General features: G+C 42.5%; 1 protein-coding gene across 1 annotated transcript in view; it reads left to right on the top strand.

Moving 5' to 3' along the window:
• The window catches only part of EXOC2 (exocyst complex component 2), a 391,656-nt gene that overhangs the window by 180,315 nt on the left and 191,541 nt on the right, over positions 1-19,800 (top strand). The window contains exon 14 of the mRNA XM_029590528.1: positions 18,674-18,742. Within this exon, the coding sequence (XP_029446388.1) occupies positions 18,674-18,742 (69 nt within the window). The remainder of the gene's footprint in view (positions 1-18,673; positions 18,743-19,800) is intronic.

The raw sequence follows: 19,800 nt of genomic DNA, 5'->3' as shown, positions 1-19,800 counted from the left end.
TTTGATCAACTGTCATTACCTCCTGCAGTTCAGGACCAAGGTTGTATATTGGCAGAGGGCAATGGGTATGAATCAAATGGGAGTGAAGTAAAATTATCATTATTTGACACTAGCTTGGTTATGGTACTAAGCATATTAAGTTAAAATTGTGAAGTCTAGCTCTTGATCTTACCTTGGTTTCATTTTCCTGATCAAGAAAAGGTTATTTTTTTTTTTAATTTCAAACAATATGTACGAGATCTTGTTTTAGAAAATATTTTGCATGCTTTTGCCATCTTACAATTTGTTTTAATTGTTTCAAATATAATTGAAACCCCTACATTGGGAAAAACTATGATAAGGATGTGTTTGCAGTTTTGTCACTGAAATTGTAGAATATGTTTGTTTCTCACTGTAAGTCTTATTGTATTCAGGTAGCTCTCAGGGATATAAGATCACTTGTACCCATGTGTCCCATAATTTGCACTTAAAGCAATGAATGTTATATTCATTCCTACTTTGTTGTTTCCCCAATTCTCATACCTACACTTCTTAAAAACGTTATTCATATCCTTTCCTGGGTTGCTCTTTATTGTTAACAAGGTCCATTTTCTAAGCTTTTCCCATAGATGACCAGCTGGAAAAGCACTGCTGAAAAATTTCCATCTCCCTCTATAGATAGAAATACTTGAACTGTCTACAGTATTGGGTACTTTCACCAGCATCAAGAAAGAGGCAGGGAAGAAGTAGAATTAAGTCAGCAGAGGGAAAGACCACAAACTTTCCGTGTATAGATTTGTATATGCTTCAAAGTAGCTGCAAATATAGATGCACATAGTTCAGCCCTGTCCTGCAGCCAGCTTGATTTTCAAAGGGAAACCCTGCTTGGGATTTCCTTTTGAAAATGTGTTTGAAGTCTCACAGGTTCAATTTTGTCCATAGACCTGCAAATCATGCTGTTACTGTAAAATTGCCTCATTAAAGGTTTGGGTTTTTTCTTCTTTTTTTGCTGGTAAAAGGGAGTTATATACTCCCAATTTCAAATTAGCAAATAATTATATATGTGTCAGATTATCTTATATTTGTAGAGACTGAAGGAATGGTAGTGATAATCCAGCATCACCATAGTTAGCTTCTGTTAGTCTGCAGCTGCCCAGTGACACTAAACCCCATGAAAAGAAAGGAGTTTTAATAAAATTAAATATATCACAGACACAAGTGAAGCAGTGGCTAAGATTAAGAGGTAATACATTTCTATCATACATATTCAGATTCCTTTAAATATTATCTTGTTTGTGCTACTAAATCTTGAGAATATATTAATTAAAAAAAACATTTTAACGTAAGATTATATACAATTTTGAATGAATTTAATACTATCATATTTCACTGAATATATCCACAAATATCAGATGACAGCTAATGTTTGAACAATGTTTTACCTAATATAGTAAAATGAAACATTTTAAATCACAATAAAAAACCAGTAACATTAGAAATATGTTTATATTTACAATTTTTTTTCAACTCAAAGTATACTATCTCTGTGACAGCTTTAACATAATTACATTTCAGAAGCAGTTATCTTTATTGCTAGTAACACCAATTTTTCTATTGTAGCATTTTATAAACTTATCTATAATTCCTCTATAACCAAAAATAATTTTATTCTTTACATAAGTTTTCTATCAAGTTTGGTGTTTACTGTGGAAGGGCAGGAGCAGTCAGGTTGGAAGGGAAGTAAACCTCAATCAATTTTCAGAAAATTGTGTTCATGAGGACCTAAACTTAAAGTAGATAAAGCAGTGGGACCGGCTAGGATACATCAGAGGTTATTAAAGGAACTTAGAAAAATTCTGGCAGTTCTGCTGGCTGACCGTTTCGATGCTGCTTTAACAGTCAGAAGTAACTTCAGAGGACTGGAGATGGGAAGATATGGTTCCTGTTCAAAAAAGTGGAATTTAAGAGGGGCTGGAAACTACAGACCAGTTAGTCTGACTTCTGTGGTGAGCAGATTAATGCAATTGCTGTTAAAACAGAGGATAGGGAATTTTCGGATTCCAATTGATTGCACTATCTGAGGCAGAATGATTTTACCAGAAGTAAGTCTTGTCAGACGAATCTGATCAATTTCTTTGGGTGACTGGAGAACTGGATCAGAAGGAAGTGCTAGACTTAATGTACTTGAATTTTAGTAAGGCCTCTAACAAGTTTCCACATAGATGACCTAAATAAATTGAGCGCCCTTGGTATGGTCCTAAAGTGATTAATTGGGTTAGAAACTAAGTGCCAGATTTTCAAAAGGGTAAGCGCGTACCCCCCCAAAAACCTGGCCCAAATACCCCCTGCGCGTGCCGAGCCTATGTTGCATAGGCTTCCGGCGTGCACAAAGCCCTGGAACTTGTGTAAGTCCCGGGGCTTTCCTGGGGGGGGGGGGCGTGACGTGGCCAGCGCATCATCCGGGGTCGGCGCCCCGGGCGTGGTTTTGGCCCGGGGCGTTCCGGGGGCGTGGCCGCGGCCTCCAGACCAGCCCCCAGACCGGAACATGGCGCGCAGCATCCGGCCCGGCGCACACAAAGTCACGCCTGCCTCGAGCAGGCGTAACTTTCGCGACAGAGGTGGGGGGGGGGGGTTTAGATAGGGCCGGGGGGTGGGTTAGGGAGGGGAAGGTGGGGGGAGGCAGAATGAAAGTTCCCTCCAAGGCCGCTCCGATTTCGGAGCGGCCTTGGAGGGAACGGAGGCAGGCTGCGCGGCTCGGCACATGCAGGCTGCCGATTTTCGGCAGCCTTGCGCGCGCTGACCCTGGATTTTAATGGATACGCATATCTATTGAAATCCTGCGTACTCTTGTTTGCGCCTGGTGCGTGAACAAAGGTACGCGTTTGCGCAAGTTTATGAAATCTACCTCTAATTGTGGAGGGGGGAGGGCAGTGACAGAGTAGTGACATAACATAAGAACATGCCATACTGGGTGAGACCAAGGGTCCATCAAGCCCAGCAACCTGTCTTCAATAGTGGCCAATCCAGCCCATAAGAACCTGGCAAGTACCCAAAAACTAAGCCTATCCCATGTTACCGTTGCTAGTAATAGCAGTGGCTATTTTCTAAGTCAACTTAATTAATAACAAGTAATGGACTTCTCCTCCAAGAACTTATCCAATCCTTTTTTAAACCCAGTTATGCTAACTACACTAACCACATCCCCTGGCAACAAATTCCAGAATTTAATTGTGCGTTGAGTGAAAAAGAACTTTCTCCGATTAGTTTTAAATGTGCCACATGCTAACTTCATGAAGTGCCCCCCTAGTCCTTTTATTATCTGAAAGAGTAACCGATTCACATTTACCCGTTCTAGACTTCTCATGATTTTAAACACCTCTATCTTATCCCCCCTCAGCCATCTCTTCTCCAAGCTAAACAGTCCTAACCTCTTTAGGCTTTCCTCAAAGGGGAGCTGTTCCATCCCCTTTATCATTTTGGTCACCCTTCTCTGTACCTTCTTCATTGCAACTATATCTTTTTTGAGATGCGGCAACCAGAATTGTACATAGTCTCACCATGGAGTGATACAGAGGCATTATGACATTTTCTGTTTTATTCACCATTCCCTTTCTAATAATTCCGAACGTTCTGTTTGCTTTTTTGTCTGCCGCAGCACACTGAACCGACTATTTCAATGTGTTATCCTCTATGATGCCTAGATCTCTTTCTTGGGTTGTAGCACCTAATATGGAACCTAACATTGTGTAACTATAGCATAAGTTATTTTTCCCAATATACATCACCTTGCACTTATCCACATTAAATTTCATCTGCCATTTAGATGCCCAATTTTCCAGTCTCACAAGGTTTTCCTGCAATTAATCACAATCCGCTTGTGATTTAACTACTCTGAATAATTTTGTATCATCTGCAAATTTGATTACCTCGCTCGTTGTATTCATTTCCAGATCATCCTACCAAATAAACGAAGGTTGACTGACGTGCCGCAAATGCGCAGTAGAGAGCAGCTCTACTGCGCATGTGCGGGCAAGGACATCGGTCTTAGAAAAAAAAAACCAACATGGCGGCGTCGAGTGGCAGCGGCGGCGGCGGCGGCAGCGGTGTGGGGTGGTAGCGGCGGCGGGCAGCGGTGGTGGCGGGCGGCGGCGGCAGCGGCGGCCAGTAGCGAGGGAGGGAGGAGAGAGAGAGAGGGAGGGAGGGACTGAGTGAGAGGGAGGGAGGGACTGAGTGAGAGGGAGGGAGGGACTGAGTGAGGGATGGAGTGAGAGGGAGGGACTGAGTGGGAGGGAGGGAGGGATTGAGTGAGAGGGAGGGAGGAGTGGGTGAGTGTGTGGGAGGGAGGTAGGGGGTGGGGAAGAGTGAGGGGAGAGGGAGAATGAGGGAGAGGTGAGAGACAGGGATGTGAGTAAGTGGAAGGGGAAGAGTGAGGGGAGAGGGAGAATGAGGGAGAGGTGAGAGACAGGGATGTGAGTAAGTGGAAGGGTAAGAAGTTGTGGAGCAGAGAAAAAGGGAGTGGAGGAGGGCTGAGGGAGAGGGGATGGGATTGAGAGAGGGTGGGGAGTGACTGAGGGAAGGGGAGGGAGGTGAGAGTGAGGGGAAGGAGGCAGTGGGAGACAGAGGGTGAGTAAGACTGAGTGGAGGGAAGGGGAGGAGTGAACGAGGGGAAGGGGGAGTGAGGGAGAAAAAGTGTAGAAGGGTGCTGTGTTAAATGTAATGTAGCCCGTTTTAACGGGCTTAACGGCTTGTTTATAAATATATTGAAAAGCATGGGTTCCAATACAGATCCCTGAGGCACTCCCTTGCCCACTCCCCTCCACTGAGAAAATTGTCCATTTAATCCTAATCTCTGTTTCCTGTCTTTTAGCCAGTTTGTAATCCACGAAAGGACATCTCCACCTATCCCATGACTTTTTAGTTTTCCTAGAAGCCTCTCATGAGGAACTTTCTCAAGTGCCTTCTGAAAATCCAAATACACTACATCTACCGGTTCACCTTTATCCACATGTTTATTAACTCCTTCAAAAAAGTGAAGCAGATTGAGAGGCAAGACTTCCCTTGGGTAAAGCCATGCTGACTTTGTTACATTAAACCATGTCTTTCTATATGTTCTTTGATTGTGATATTTAGAACACTTTCCACTATTTTTCCTGGCACTGAAGTCAGACTCAGTGGTCTGTAGTTTCCCGGATCGGCCTTGGAGCCCTTTTTAAATATTGGGGTTACATTAGCCACCCTCCAGTCTTCTGGTACAATGGATGATTTTAATGAGAAGTTATAAATTTTAAGTAATAAATCTGAAATTTCATTTTTTAGTTCCTTCAGAACCCTGGGGGTGTATACCATCTGGTGATTTACTACTCTTCAGTTTGTCAATCAGGCCTACCACATCTTCTAGGTTCATTGTGATTTCTTTTGGCCCATCTGAATCATTACCCATGAAAACCTTCTCTGGAACAGGTATCTCCCCAACATCCTCTTCAGTAAACACCGAAGCAAAGAAATCATTTAATCTTTCCGCGATGGCCTTATTTATTTATTTATTTATTTATTTATAGATTTTTCTATACCGGGGTACGTAAATAACATCACCTCGGTTTACATTCAAACAGTAATTCAGCATTGCGCTTTACAATATAACAAGGTAACTAAACGAAAAAACAATACAGTATATAACTTTATATTAATAGAATATCAGCAATATATGAGAGATTGTGGCAGTTAGGAAGAGTAGTTCCTTCCCTAAGTGCCCCTTTAACCCCTTGATCATCTTACGGTCCAACTGACTCCCTCACAGGCTTTCTGCTTCGGATATATTTTAAAAAGTTTTTACTGTGAGTTTTTGCCTCTACGGCCAACTTCTTTTCAAATTCTCTCTTAGCTTGTCTTATCGATGTCTTACATTTAACTTGCCAATGCTTATGCTTTATCCTATTTTCTTTTGTTGGATCCTTCTTCCAATTTTTGAATGAATATCTTTTGGCTAAAATAACCTCTTTCACCTCACCTTTTAAGCATGCTGGTAATCGTTTTCCCTTCCTTCCACATTTCTTAATGTGTGGAATACATCTGGACTGTGCTTCTAGGATAGTATTTTTTAACAATGTCCACGCCTCTTGCACACTTTTTACCTTTGTAGCTGCTCCTTTCAGATTTTTCTAACTATTTTTCTCATTTTATCAAAGTTTCCCTTTTGAAAATTTAGCACAAGAGCCATGGATTTGTTTACTGTTCTCCTTCTAGTCATTAATTCAAATTTGATCATATTATGATCACTATTGCCAAGTGTCCCCACCACCATTACCTCTCACCAAATCCTGTGCTTCACTGAGAATTAGATCTAAAATTGATCCCTCTCTCATCGGTTCCTGCACCAATTGCTCCATAAAACTGTCATTTATTCCATCCAGGAACTTTATCTCTCTAGCATTTACCCAGTCAATATTGGGGTAATTGAAATATCCCATTATTACTGGTCTACCAATTTGGTTAGCTTCCTTAATTTTTCCAACATTTTCAAAATATTGTGTGGTCAACAGCCTCCACGGATTAGGCAGTGCAGACTTGGAGAGGACTTATATGGCCAAAAGAAGAGCTAGGGATATACTGAAAGCCCCGCCAGTGTCTCTTCCAAATTTTAAAGCAAAAAGCGAGGGGGGGGGGGCAGAGACACACATGGACACATTATGATGGACCACCTCTCTTTATAGGCAAGTGCTGGATAAGGGAGAAATCTGTGTTGTTCAGGCAGCTTCCTCACTTAGTTGCTGTGGCTTCCAGCACTTCTCCACTGCTGCTGCTGCTCTTCTCAAAAATCAGAGTAAGTCACATGCAGTGCTTAGTGCACCCTCCCCATCTCACTCAGCCTGGGGATAGGACAGAGAGTAGAATTCCTCAAACAAGGAAATTCAGAAAGGGAAAGAAGAGGAAGTGCTGTGTACCAGCACAAAGCAGGGCACACTTATCTATGTCCTGCATGCGCCCCTTTATTTATCACGCATGAGTTCATGCTCTAGCCTGGAAGAAGAGGCATGCATGATTACACATATTCCCAGAAGGGAGCTCCTACATATTTAAGAGCCACTGCTGGTGTGTCTTGTTGCCATGAGGTGCTAAGAGCAGGGCAGAGCCCAGATGCTGGCCTGTATCTGAAAATCAGGAAGTGGTAACTTTTCTGTGGCCCACCTGATAAGGTCTGAAGGCACACCAGTGTGCCATGACACACTGGTTTGGAAACTATCACCTAGGGAAATATTTTTTTTACAGAGAAGGTTGAGAATGCATGGAACAGCATTATTTGAATTCAAGAAAGCATGGAATAAATACAAGGGATCTCTGAAGAAGTGGTAGGGATTGTAATATTGAATGAGCTCGTATGGATGGGAAGATTAGAGAGGCTGTATGGTCTATATCTGCCACCACAATTCTGTGTTTCTATTTTTTAAGAAAACATCATCTCACTTTATTTTGCATAAATTGCTGCTTTCCAGTAGATGGCACTACATACACAAGTAAATACTTCAGTTGTCAAAATTGTCTTAATTGTGTGAAGTTTCAAATATAAAACTTGAATGTATTTTGACTGTCAGATTTTAATTCAAAAACTACAACAATTGGCAAATGACATTGTAAAAGTGCCAGTTATAAAATCATCAGCATTTGAGGTAATAGCTAATGAATTCTTTTTTGAAGAAGGGGGGGGGGGATAGTATTTTAAATGTTATATATCTGTTTCTTTTATGTAAGATTTCTTGATATAAAATTGTGAAATGCAAACAAAAAAAAATTAGTGATACTTTTTATGTTATTAATTTTGGGGGATGGAGGTAAGCAGAGACGTTACCCTTAACAAAGTCTCTTCTGCAGAATTTGTAGCTTAATGCATCTTTCACCTCGGTATTGGATCTGCTAGGCTTTAAAAAATACAACCCACCACTCACACACACACCAAAGGACAAAAGTCAAACAATTTAATTTGGAATTAAATTTCTGTCCCGTTTCTGGTGACTTCCTGAGCTTCTTTTTGTTTCATCTTTTAAAATCAAGGAGGTTTTACTTGTAGCCCCCTTTATGGGTCTTGGTTGTATGAAAAATCTAACTACTAAAGGTAACTTGATTAGTTGGATCAGTGTTTATATACCAAACTAAAATCTCAGCACTGAGAAAGTACAGCACAGTTTCCTGCGGTTCCAAATGTTTTAATTTGAAACCCATCAGACATCCAAAACAACTTCAAAAGCCAGAAAAGGGTGGGATGTAGACTCGGTAAATATGGATACATTGTTAAAGGGGTAGAAAAAGAGAGTGCTTTGTCACTAATACCTGCATTTTAATTTGAGTATCCTATAGCTGTTCATTTAAGGGCCCTTTTACTAAAGATTGTTAAAATGCATGTTAGTGGGCTGATGTTTATACAGTACTATATTTATTTAACATATTTAAGACTCACCACATGTCAGCACCATTTTGAAAAATAACTCCAGTGGGGCAGCAGCAAGTGAATTACTGTTGCTTCACCTACACCCCCTCAGGGATTTTCTGGTAAGCCTGGGAGGAGTCAAGACAGTTGGGGAAAAGGGGGTGCATTTTTTTAAACAGAGAACAGGGCTTCCAACCTGGGGCAGAGCTAAAGGATGTTCTTAGAAACTTTTTTACAGCCAAAGGGGGGAGGGGAGTCATGGCTTCCCACTAGACTACAGGCAATTTTGAGACAAGGGGTTTTTGGGTCTCTCTTTGAGCTTTGTGGCTCTTTTAAAAGATGGCAGCCCTGGGATGGGGCTGCCATTTTGCATTGTCACAGCTGGCAGCATGTAAAGCCATGCCAATGTAAGTAAAAGCTTCCAGAGATTTATTAAATAGCAATAGTTGGGCACTACATTTAGTAAATCCACCAAAGGTTTTACTTTCAGTAAAACATCTCTTCCAGTGCTGTTTTACCACTGTTTAGTTAATAGGCCCCTAAATTTACTATGAAATTTGAAAGCACAATAATAATGGGAAATTTTGATTACTCCAAAATTAGTTGGATGAATGTCTTCTCCGTGCTTGCTATGGAAGTTGTTTTTAGATGCCAAAATTACTGCATCATGGTGCAGCTGATCTTGGCACTGTTGATAGGAGAAGCTACTTAAGATCTAGTTTTCACTGGATTGCAGGACCATGGGGTAATGATGGTGGAACCACTTGACAACAGTGATCACAACACAATCAAATTTGCCATAAATGCTTGGAGGGAGAAAAATACATAACACTATCACAGAAGCATTTTACTTTAAAAAGGGGAACTGATAAAATGAAGAAACTAGTTAGGACATTAAAGGCTTTATTACAAGGACAAAAAGTCTGCAAAAGATGTGCAGCTTGTTTAAAATCACCATCTTGGAAGCCCAGAGAAAATGATTTCCACAAAAAGGTACAAAGAAGACTTAACCTTTTCTAGCATGGTTAAATAGTACTGTGAAGGAGCCTACTAAGGCCAAAAAAGTGTCTTTTAAAAAAAATCAAAAGCAACACCTAATGAGGAAAATAGGAGAGAACATAAGCATGGGCAAATGAGAAGAAAGCATTAGTAAGGCAGTCCAAGTTGAAAATGGTTTCATAATGACCAGAGTCATCAGTGCCAGGAGGCTAGCTCCTTCCTGATCTGATTGAATCTTTATATTGTGACTTGCTCCTCCAATATAGGGGATCATTTTCCAAGCGGGTCGCATGCGAAAAGTCCCTTATCGCGTGCGATACCAAGATCGGGGTGGAGTTGGGGCGGCTTCAGCCCCGGAAGAGGAGGAGTCGGCACGGCACCGGGGCTGACACTGCGAAGACTTCACCGAAAGCGAAAGGTACACCTCGTTTTCGCTGCCAGTTTCGCGCTGAATAACTAACCTTTTATGGTATGGTTATTCGGCACGACGCCGGCAGTAATCGCACCGTGGAGATGCGATTGCTGCCGGCTAGCGCAGGACCACCCCCTGCTTCGCCCCCATTAGTATGCGATTCAGGGAGCCCTGCGACATTGGTAAATCTAGGCCTTAGTGAAGAAGAAAGACATGGTGAGGGTTTATCCCTCCATCCCACCAGCTGACATCAGACCCATTAGATGTTAGGTAGTCTGTAGGCAGCAAGCCTTGAATATCATTGGGAGGGGTGACTGGAATGTTAGCAGCATGTACACGTCCAGAGTTTGATACTGGTTGAATCTCCCCCACATTGGCAGGAATCGCTGAGAGATTGGAAGATACTGTGGTCCCACAAATGCTAAGTGTTGCTAGCAGTTAACTTAGATGGAAAGGAACTTTCAAACCCCAAACCTTGATGGTGGCAAGATTCTTGCTTGGCTCTCTGGAACTGGTATCTGCAAAGTCTATGGAACAGCACAGAGGATGACTATCCTGCCGCAGGAGTAGGTGATCAACATCTGAGGGAGTAAAAATTGATGCAGGCGTGACCCAGAGTTTGATTTCTGTCTTTTGTTACTACTTTTCCTCTTAAGAGAGTGGAGAAGTACTGTACCTTTTTCAGAGTCAATGGCTCTCATAAAAATATGGAAGGTGTTACCCATCTCATTTTGGATCGTGTTGAAAATCTTTTTTAATTATTATTATGTATTAGGGAACTGAGTTTCAACTTGTGATCCAAGAGATTATTACTAAGGACTATACTAGGAATTTGGATCTTTTGAGCAGCATGTTTTCTTCCTCCAGGAGCAAATAATATTTCTTATTTATAATAAAAAGAAAAGTTGAAAATTTGGAAAATAATTTGTGTTTTTTGTTGATTTTCCTAAATGACCGTGATTGCTTCATTGATATTTAAGCCCTGTTTACATGACGCACTTAACATTCCAGAAGAAGCTTTCCTGCAGGTTGCAAAGGCAAACGATCTTTCTACTGCTAGACAGAGCAAGAATCAATAAGGAGCTGAAGAGAGATAGTCAACATTAATTGATAGTTCAGGTCTTACTCAAATCTTTGAGTTACCTCAGGAAGAAGTTGTAGCTAAATCCACATTGGTGATTTGTTTTGCACTGGAATTGGACAAGAATTGGACCCCTGCATTTTTTTTTCTTTAATAAATAAACTTGATTTTTAGATGAAAGTGTGGGTTTTCCCAGTTGTTTGTAGAGTAATGATTGAAAAGGAGCAGATTTACTGGAATGTGTAATGTTGTTTTATCCCTGTATCAGTGCTTCTCAAACCAGTCCTTGGGGCGCACCTAGCTAGTCAGGTTTTCAGGCTGTCCACAATGAATATGCATGGAATAGATTTGCATGCACTACATCCGTTGTATGCAAATCATTTGCATGCATGTTCATTGTGGATATCCTGAAATCCTTACTGCTTAGGTATGCCCTGAGGACTGAGTTGAGAAGTACTGCCCTATATGCTGAATATTTCCTGAAAACTCTTATAAATGTCTGAATACATATTAGGGAAATTAGTTTATTTTTTGGGCCCAGAAAATTTAGTGGCAATTTTGCAAGGTAAGACTAGATTGGGAATTTCCTGCTAAGCCATAATCTTAGCTTTGAGATAAGTGTGTTAGCATGATTCTAATGAACCTGGATGACTGTATAAATTTGTATGTATGCGGCTTTTTTTCCCTATTTTTGCCATGGATTTATTTTGGTTACTTCTCCCCTTTGAAGGCTATATATGACTTTGGGTTTGTACTTAACTGAAAATCAATTTTACTTTGGCTTGCACAATCATCTTGTCTCCCTCACATCTACCTGGCATAACTATCTTTATCCCAGGACAAGCAGGATGATAGTCCTCACATATGGGTGATGTCACTGGACGGAGCCCTATCACGGAAAACTTTCTGTCAAAGTTTCTAGAAACTTTTGACTGGCACGTTGAGCATGCCCAGCATGCCATGATTCCCTGAGCCACAGGGTCTCCCTTCAGTCTTCTTTTTTCCGCACGGTTGTTAGCCTCGCGGGTAAGGAGCCCTGTGTGGTAAATTCACACTCAGAAAAACTTAAAAATATTTCGGAAAAAGTTATTCCACCGTAGGGGTCTCCCTTTTTTTTCACTACCGGTGAGTGAAATAATTTTTCCAGTCGATACCATTAACTAAAAATCCAGTTAGAAGGTCGTCAACAGCTGTCCGGCCTTCAACATGGCTACCGGGTTTAAAAAATGCCCGAATTATACTCGCACTATGTCCATAACGGACCCGCATATTGAATGTGTGCTATGTCTAGGCGAGAGACACGATATATCGATATGCCCGAAATGTGCTGAAATGAAACTGAAGGGCAGGCGAGTGCGTATGGTAAAGATGGAGCATCTTTTCCATCTTCAATTGCTGCCGTTGACTTCAACTTCAACACAATTGTCTCCGACTGGAGCAGTTAAAAAAGTGGTGTTGAAAACGTGATGTCATCTGGACGAATCCGGTGAACAACCATCTCCAACCCCTTCTCGGACGTCTATAAAGTCTACCTCGATAATTGAAACAAAGAGCGTCGAGCATCGACAAAAGCACTGGATTGCCATCAAAGACCTCTGTATCCAGATTCAGACAGAATGCCCGGAGTTCCTTCGATGCTTATCGAACCAACTCCTAAGAAACCTCGGAGGGATGAGTCATCGATGCCCTCGAGGCCTACGACTCCCAGGCGATCCCCACCGATATCGGTGCTGGGGACCGTGCCACCACATGGACCTGTTGAAAGGCCGGTTTCGCCCTCACTGCCACTCCCTATAGCTGCTCTGACATCATCAGCTCTAAGGGCGGAACTGGATGGATATATCCGCCAGGCGGTTTGAGATGCTATCCGAGAGATGCCTTCCATGCCAGCACCAGCGCCAATTCTACCTTCGATGCCGATTCCATCGCCAGCGCCGATTCCATCATCGGTGTCTATTCCATTACCATCACCAGGTCCATCACCGATGCCGACACCCTCGCCGGCACCGATGCCTGTACTGATGCCGGATCTGTCGCTGTTAGTGCCAATACTTGCCATGTTGGACACTCTTATCGGTGCCATTCCGGTGCAGCCAATAGATGCTCCGATGCCATGGTCTACAGGGGAAGAGATATCGAAAACTTTACCGATGCCTGAACCAACACCAGGTCCCTCTGGAGTTTCTCATCCCAAACCTTCTTTCTCTCCATTACTCCCATCGAGGGTACCGATGAAGCCCTCGATACCACCTTTCCATCCTCCATTGACTCCTCGGCGTCGACCTTCCTCGGACACCTGGGATGATGCAGACACCAATACTTCATCGGAGGATGTCCTATCAGATCCCTCGCCTCCGGAGGGAAGGAGAAAGTCCCCTCCAGAGGACCTCTCTTTTTCTATTTTTGTTAGAGATGGCTGATACCATCCCTTTCCAGTTAGTTTCGGAGGAAGATACCAGACAGAAAACACTGGAAGTTTTGCAATTTGTGGATCCACCGAAAGAAGTCTTTGCAATACCGGTGCATGAGGTGCTAGTGCAATTACAACACAGGTTATGGGAACACCCTTGTACCATACCACCTGTCAATAAATGGACTGATGCCACCTATTTGGTACAGCACATTTCAGGGTTTCAGAAGCCGCTGCTACCTCACCAATCTGTGGTAGTGGAGTCGGCCCAAAAGAAATCTAAGAGAATCAAGCCACATTCATCTAATCCTCCTAGGAAGGAGCACAGATTTTTGGATACCATTGGACAAAATATGTTCCAAGGCTCAATGCTGGTTTCCAGAATTGTGTCATATCAGCTTTATATGACGCAGTACCAGTGTAATCTGTGGAAACAACTGCAAGAATTATCTGAATCTCTTCCCCAACAGTTCCAGGATTCTTTCAATAGCGTCATTTTAAAGGCCTGGAAGCTGGAAAACATGAGGTCAGAGCAGCCTATGACAGTTTTGAAACTTCATCCAGGATGGCTGCTACTGGCATTAGTGCTCGCAGGTGGGCCTGGTTGAAGGCCTCAGACCTAAGGTCAGAGATACAAGAAAAGTTCGCAGACCTTCCTTGTATGGGAGATAATCTAGTTAGAGAAAAGGTACATGAAGCAGTATCACAACTCAAAGAGCACTCGGAAACTCTACAACAACTTTCCTCTGTTCTGCCAGAATCCCAGTCTTCTGCACCTAGACCTCCCAGGAAAGAATCAAAAAAGCCATATTACAGACCACGGAGATACTATCCCCCAGCACCCCGTGGTAGGTCATCAAGACCTGTGCAAAGAGCCCAAGTCCAACAGCCAAGAGCACCTAGAGCTCAGCCTCTACCACAGACAGGCCCAGCCCCTGGGGTTTTGAAATTTCGCCAGAGAACAGAAGCCTTTCCGCCAATCCGACACCAACTCTATCTGTAGGTGGCCAGATAGCCTTTTTTCATCAAAATTGGTTGCACATCACCACCGACCAATGGGTACTCTCAATCATATCTCACGGTTACCATCTGGATTTTCTTACTGTTCCAAACGATACTCCACCCAGCTCGTCTTGGACAGTGCAAAATCATTCCACGCTTCTACAAAAAGAATTGTCCACCCTTCTGAGAGCCAGGGCCGTGGAACCAGTTCCCTGACCTCAGCAGGGCAAAGGATTCTACTCCCGATATTTCCTCATTCCAAAGAAAACAGGAGGACTGCATCCCATATTAGACCTCCGGAAACTCAACAAATTCCTACGGAAGGAAAAATTCAGAATGGTATCCTTAGGCACCATGCTACCTCTACTTCAAACAGGAGATTGGCTCTGTTCTCTGGATCTTCAAGACGCTTACACTCACATTCCAATATTCCCTCCTCATCGCAAGAATCTACGCTTCCTGGGGACATCAGCATTTCCAGTACCGAGTTCTACCGTTCAGGCTTGCCTCAGCGCCGCCTCGAGTGTTCACAAAGTGCCTGGCGGTGGCAGCGGCCCAATTACACAAGGAAAGTGTACATGTTTTTCCCTACCTGGACGACTGTCTCATCAGAAGCCAGTCAAGGCAGGGAGCTCTCAACTCTCTCAAGCTCAATCAATCTACTTCATTCGTTGGGATTCCTAATCAACTACCAGAAATCCCATTTCATACCATCTCGCCTGTTGCAGTTCATCAGAGCAGATTTAAATGCCATAACATCAAGAGCTTTCCTTCCAAAAGACCGTGCAGAGACACTCTCCTCATTAGCGAAATCTCTACGCACACAGACACATGCGACAGCCCATCAGTTTCTAACTCTACTTGGCCACATGGCCTCCACAGTTCATGTTACTCCTATGGCCAGATTAGCCATACGGATCACCCATTGGACATTGAGAGCGCAGTGGATACAAGCCATTCAACCACGGTCATCTCCAATTCAAATAACTCAACAACTACGCTCCTCACTCCTCGGGTGGACGAACATAGACAACTTGCTCACAGGCCTACCTTTCCAACAACCAATTCCGCAAGTAACTTAACTACAGATGCATCCACCTTAGGGTGGGAGCAAACATAGGAAATGTCCAAACTCAAGGTACTTGGATGAAACTCGAAGCTACATTTCAAATCAATTTCCTAGAGCTTCGAGCTATATGATATGCATTACATGCGTTCAAGGACTGCCTTTCCCACAAAACTGTTCTGATACAAACGGACAACACAGTTGCCATGTGGTACCTGAACAAACAAGGAGGTACGGGCTCATATCTCCTTTGTCAAGAAGCCGCACAGATTTGGGACTGGGCCCTGACACATTCAATGTTTCTCCGGGCCTCTTATCTGGCAGGCATTCACAAAGTAGTTGCAGAGCGCCTCAGTCATCAGTTCCAACCTCACGAGTGGTCCCTGGATCCTTTAGTAGCGACCAGGATATTTCAATGTTGGGGTCAACCAACAGTGGACCTCTTTGCATCCGAGCTAAATCACAAAGTGGACAAATTTTGCTCCCTATACCATCAGACCAACAAATGTGCCAGGGACGCCTTTGCTTGCCCCTGGAATTCAGGCCTTCTATACGTGTATCCCCTGATACCGCTAATAACCAAGACTAGTGAAATTGCAACAGGACAAGGGGTCCATGATACTCATAGTCCTGTACTGGCCTCGACAAGTGTGGTTTCCCATATTCCTCGATCTCTCGATCAGGAAACTAATTCGCCTGCGCACAGAACCCACTTTCATAACTCAGGATCGGGGCAGGTTGCGCCATCCCGACCTTCAATCCCTATCTCTAAAGGCCTGGATGTTGAAAGCTTGATTTTGCAACCTCTCAATCTTTCAACCAATGTCTCTCAAGTGCTTGTAGCTTCATGGAAGCCTTCCACAAACAAACTATCGTTCTAAGTGGACAAGATTCACTGTATGGTGTGCGCAGAAAAGTATTGACCCTTTTTCCTGCCCCACTTCATCTTTACTAGACTATCTTTTGCACCTTTCAGACACAGGTCTCCAGACCTCATCAATAAGAGTACATCTAAGTGCTATCTCAGCTTACCATCATACAATAGGGGATGCACCTATATCAGTGCAACCCCTTGTCAGTAGATTTATGAGAGGTTTTCTTCATCTAAAACCTCCATTACGGCCACCAATGGGACCTTAATGTGGTACTGACAAGACTCATGTATTCCCCCTTTGAACCCATTGATTGCTGTGATTTTAAATTTCTTACATGGAAAGTTCTCTTCCTGGTAGCTTTTACATCTGCTAGAAGGGTTACAAGTACTTGTCACAAGTTACAAGCACTTGTCACATACTCACCTTATACCAAATTCCTACATGACTAGGTGGTACTCTGTACTCACCCAAAATTCCTTCCTCAGGTAGTTACGGAATTCCATTTGAATCAGTCAGTAGTCTTGCCCATATTCTTTCCAAGGCCCACTCTCACCAAGGTGAAAGAATTTTGCACACCTTGGATTGTAAACAAGCACTGGCATATTACCTGGATCGCATTGCAGTCATTAGGAAATCCAATCAACTCTTTGTTTCTTTTGATAAAAACAAACAGGGAAAAGCAGTGGGCAAACAAACTCTCTCGAATTGGTTAGCAAATTGTATAGAGTTCTGCTATGAAAAAGCAGGTCTTCCTCTCCAAGGGCGAGTAAAGGCACGCTCAGTAAGAGCAATGTCAACCTCAGTTGCACACTATCGTTCAGTTCCAATAGTGGACATATGTTAAGCTGCAACTTGGAGTTCTCTTCATATCTTTGCAGCTCACTATTATTTGGACAAAGAAGGAAGACAAGATTCAACCTACAGACAATCTATCTTAAAGAACTTGTTCCCACCATAATCCCAATTCCTTCTACATCCAACCTGCTGTGATTTTAGGCTGCCTCATTTATTTTTCCAACAGTTCACCAGTTATTGTGCCTGTTACACAAGTTGTTCCCTGTTGGTTCACTTCAAAATGATTCAGCCGTAGCTTGCTAATCACCCATATGTGAGGACTAGCATCCTGCTTGTCCTGGGATAAAGCAAAATTGCTTACCTTGTAATAGGTGTTATCCCAGGACAGCAGGATGTAGTCCTCACGAAACCCACCCGCCATCCCGCGGAGTTGGGTCCGATACGTTTTATTATTTTATTTTTGGCTAAAGCTTATTGCTACAAACAAGACTGAAGGGAGACCCCTGTGGCTCAGGGAATCATAGCATGCTGGGCATGCTCAGTGTGCCAGTCAAAGGTTTCTAAAAACTTTGACAGAAAGTTTTCCATGATAGGGCTCCGTCCAGTGATGTCACCCATATGTGAGGACTACATCCTGCTGTCCTGGGATAACACCTATTACAAGGTAAGCAATTTTGCTTTCCTCATCTCCTACCCCTTGGCATAATAATCTCCTGCCCCCTCCCAGCCCCTCCCTAAAAAATCATCTGTCCCTTATCCCCATCACCTCTAGCTGGTAGAAGGATTTGGGAAGGGGTGGAATTGGGGGGGGGGGGGCTGTCTGGTGGGTAGGAGGGAGGTTTGTACAAGGAAGTTTAAACATTCAGATGGTAGGATGGATCAGGGCAGTCAGATATAGGAATGCTCTGGCAGCGCCTAGATTTTGCTGCCCAAGTTAGGTGCCACTGCTAAAAATCAGCACTATTTAAAGTATGTCATTCGCTTCTCCAAATAGTCCAGAGCAAGATACAAGAAATGTATATAATGTCATAAAAACAAATAAAAACATGTTAGATTCAATAAAAATCAGTACAACAAAAGCAATGTGCCAGACAATTTGTAAAGTGAAAAGAGGGGAGAAACAGTGCTTCCTGACCTGTCTGCTTTTTTAGGGCCCTAAATCTGTTTTTCACCAGGTGCCTAAATTTAGGATGAACCCTGTATACATTTTCAAAGGGACCAATTTTATCATTGAAACCTTTTGAAAATCGACCTCTATATGATCCCCAGGAAACAAATCCTCCCTACCATCCTTACCCTAATAAAACCAGTACTAGACAGTGGTACCCTATAGACTCAGAAACCACATGTGGGTTTTCAGAGCCTTCTATGGATAACAGTGAAAAATGGAAATCTTAATGTCAGCAAGTATAAGAAAATTACTTTAAAATGTGGCTCTTGTAGACTGGGCTTACTGCTGGAGTGACTTACAGAATGACAATGACTGAGGACCAGTTCAATAGCAGATGAAATTTATTTCCTCAAATGCCTGCCATAAATCTTCAGAGTTAGAGCAACAGCAGTTTAACAAAGTATTTTCTGCTACATTAGTGAACGTACTATTTGTTAACTTTTTTTCTCTTTTTTTTTGGTAAGACTGCCGAAAAATCTGGTCAGATAGAAAGATCAAAGAAGAATGCAAGACAAAGACAAAATGACTTCAAGGTAAGTTATCTGTAAAATATACCATTTCCTTAGAATATTTCTTTCAGAACAATAAGAAAATAGAATATTCTTAATTTGAAACATGAGGTCCATATTCAGCCCATATCCTGTTGAGCTAATTAGCCAGATAAACCTATCCAACCAACTTAGCTGGGGTATTCTGCAGCGCAGCTGCACTGCTAAATATACCCAGATGTATAAAAATTAGCCCAATATGTTTATCCAGCTAACTTTAAGACAGGTCTCCGTTGTGACCAGAATTAGCCGAATAAATTATCTGGCTAGCTCATAATATCTGAATTAGCCAGATAATTTATCCAACTAACTTATTTACTCCCAGTTAAGCATCTGCCCCTCCTACCATTTAGCCAGCCAGCTAACTAACTGGCTATGTGGAGGCCGCTGATCTTGGGCAGATATTCAGCCACTTCTACTTAGCCAGATAAGTCGAAACTTAAACAGCTAAGTGGTGCTGAATATGGACCTCATTATATTTTGACATGCTTTTAGTACTCAGGGAGGATAACTTTCAAACAAATATGTACTGTGGCATATACATGTATATATTTTATAACCCACATGTATGACATACACATGTTTTAGAAAATACGCATATATCCACAAAATCTGCGCATATGTAGGCTTACACGCAAATACATGCGTGTAAGCACTGAAAGCACATATATAAATGCATTGAACACATGAATTTATCCTATCTTTTAAAAATATACGCACATATATTTTACATGTGAAAATTAAGTATGACTTACTCATGTGAATTGGGATTTACGTGCATAAGTCAGTGTATTTTAAAACATGCAGGCATCAAAGAAATTACCAGTTCCCTGTACGTACCCGGATCAGTCTGGACTCCTGGGTTTTGCCTCCCCACCAGCAGATGGAGACAGAGAAGTTTTGACCAACTCTGCCCTATACCTTCAGGTGCCACGTACAGTCCGTCAGTATTTCTCTGTCTTCAGCTGATGGTGGAGGTGCATTCCCTACAGTCTGTAGTTTAGTAAAAAAAAAAAAAAAAAAGTTAGCATAGCTAGGATTTC

The sequence above is a fragment of the Rhinatrema bivittatum genome, chromosome 2 (genome assembly GCF_901001135.1).
Source record: "Rhinatrema bivittatum chromosome 2, aRhiBiv1.1, whole genome shotgun sequence".
Lineage (NCBI taxonomy): Eukaryota > Metazoa > Chordata > Amphibia > Gymnophiona > Rhinatrematidae > Rhinatrema > Rhinatrema bivittatum.
Note: the sequence above shows the minus strand (reverse complement) of the source record. Positions and strands in the feature narration are given on the sequence as shown.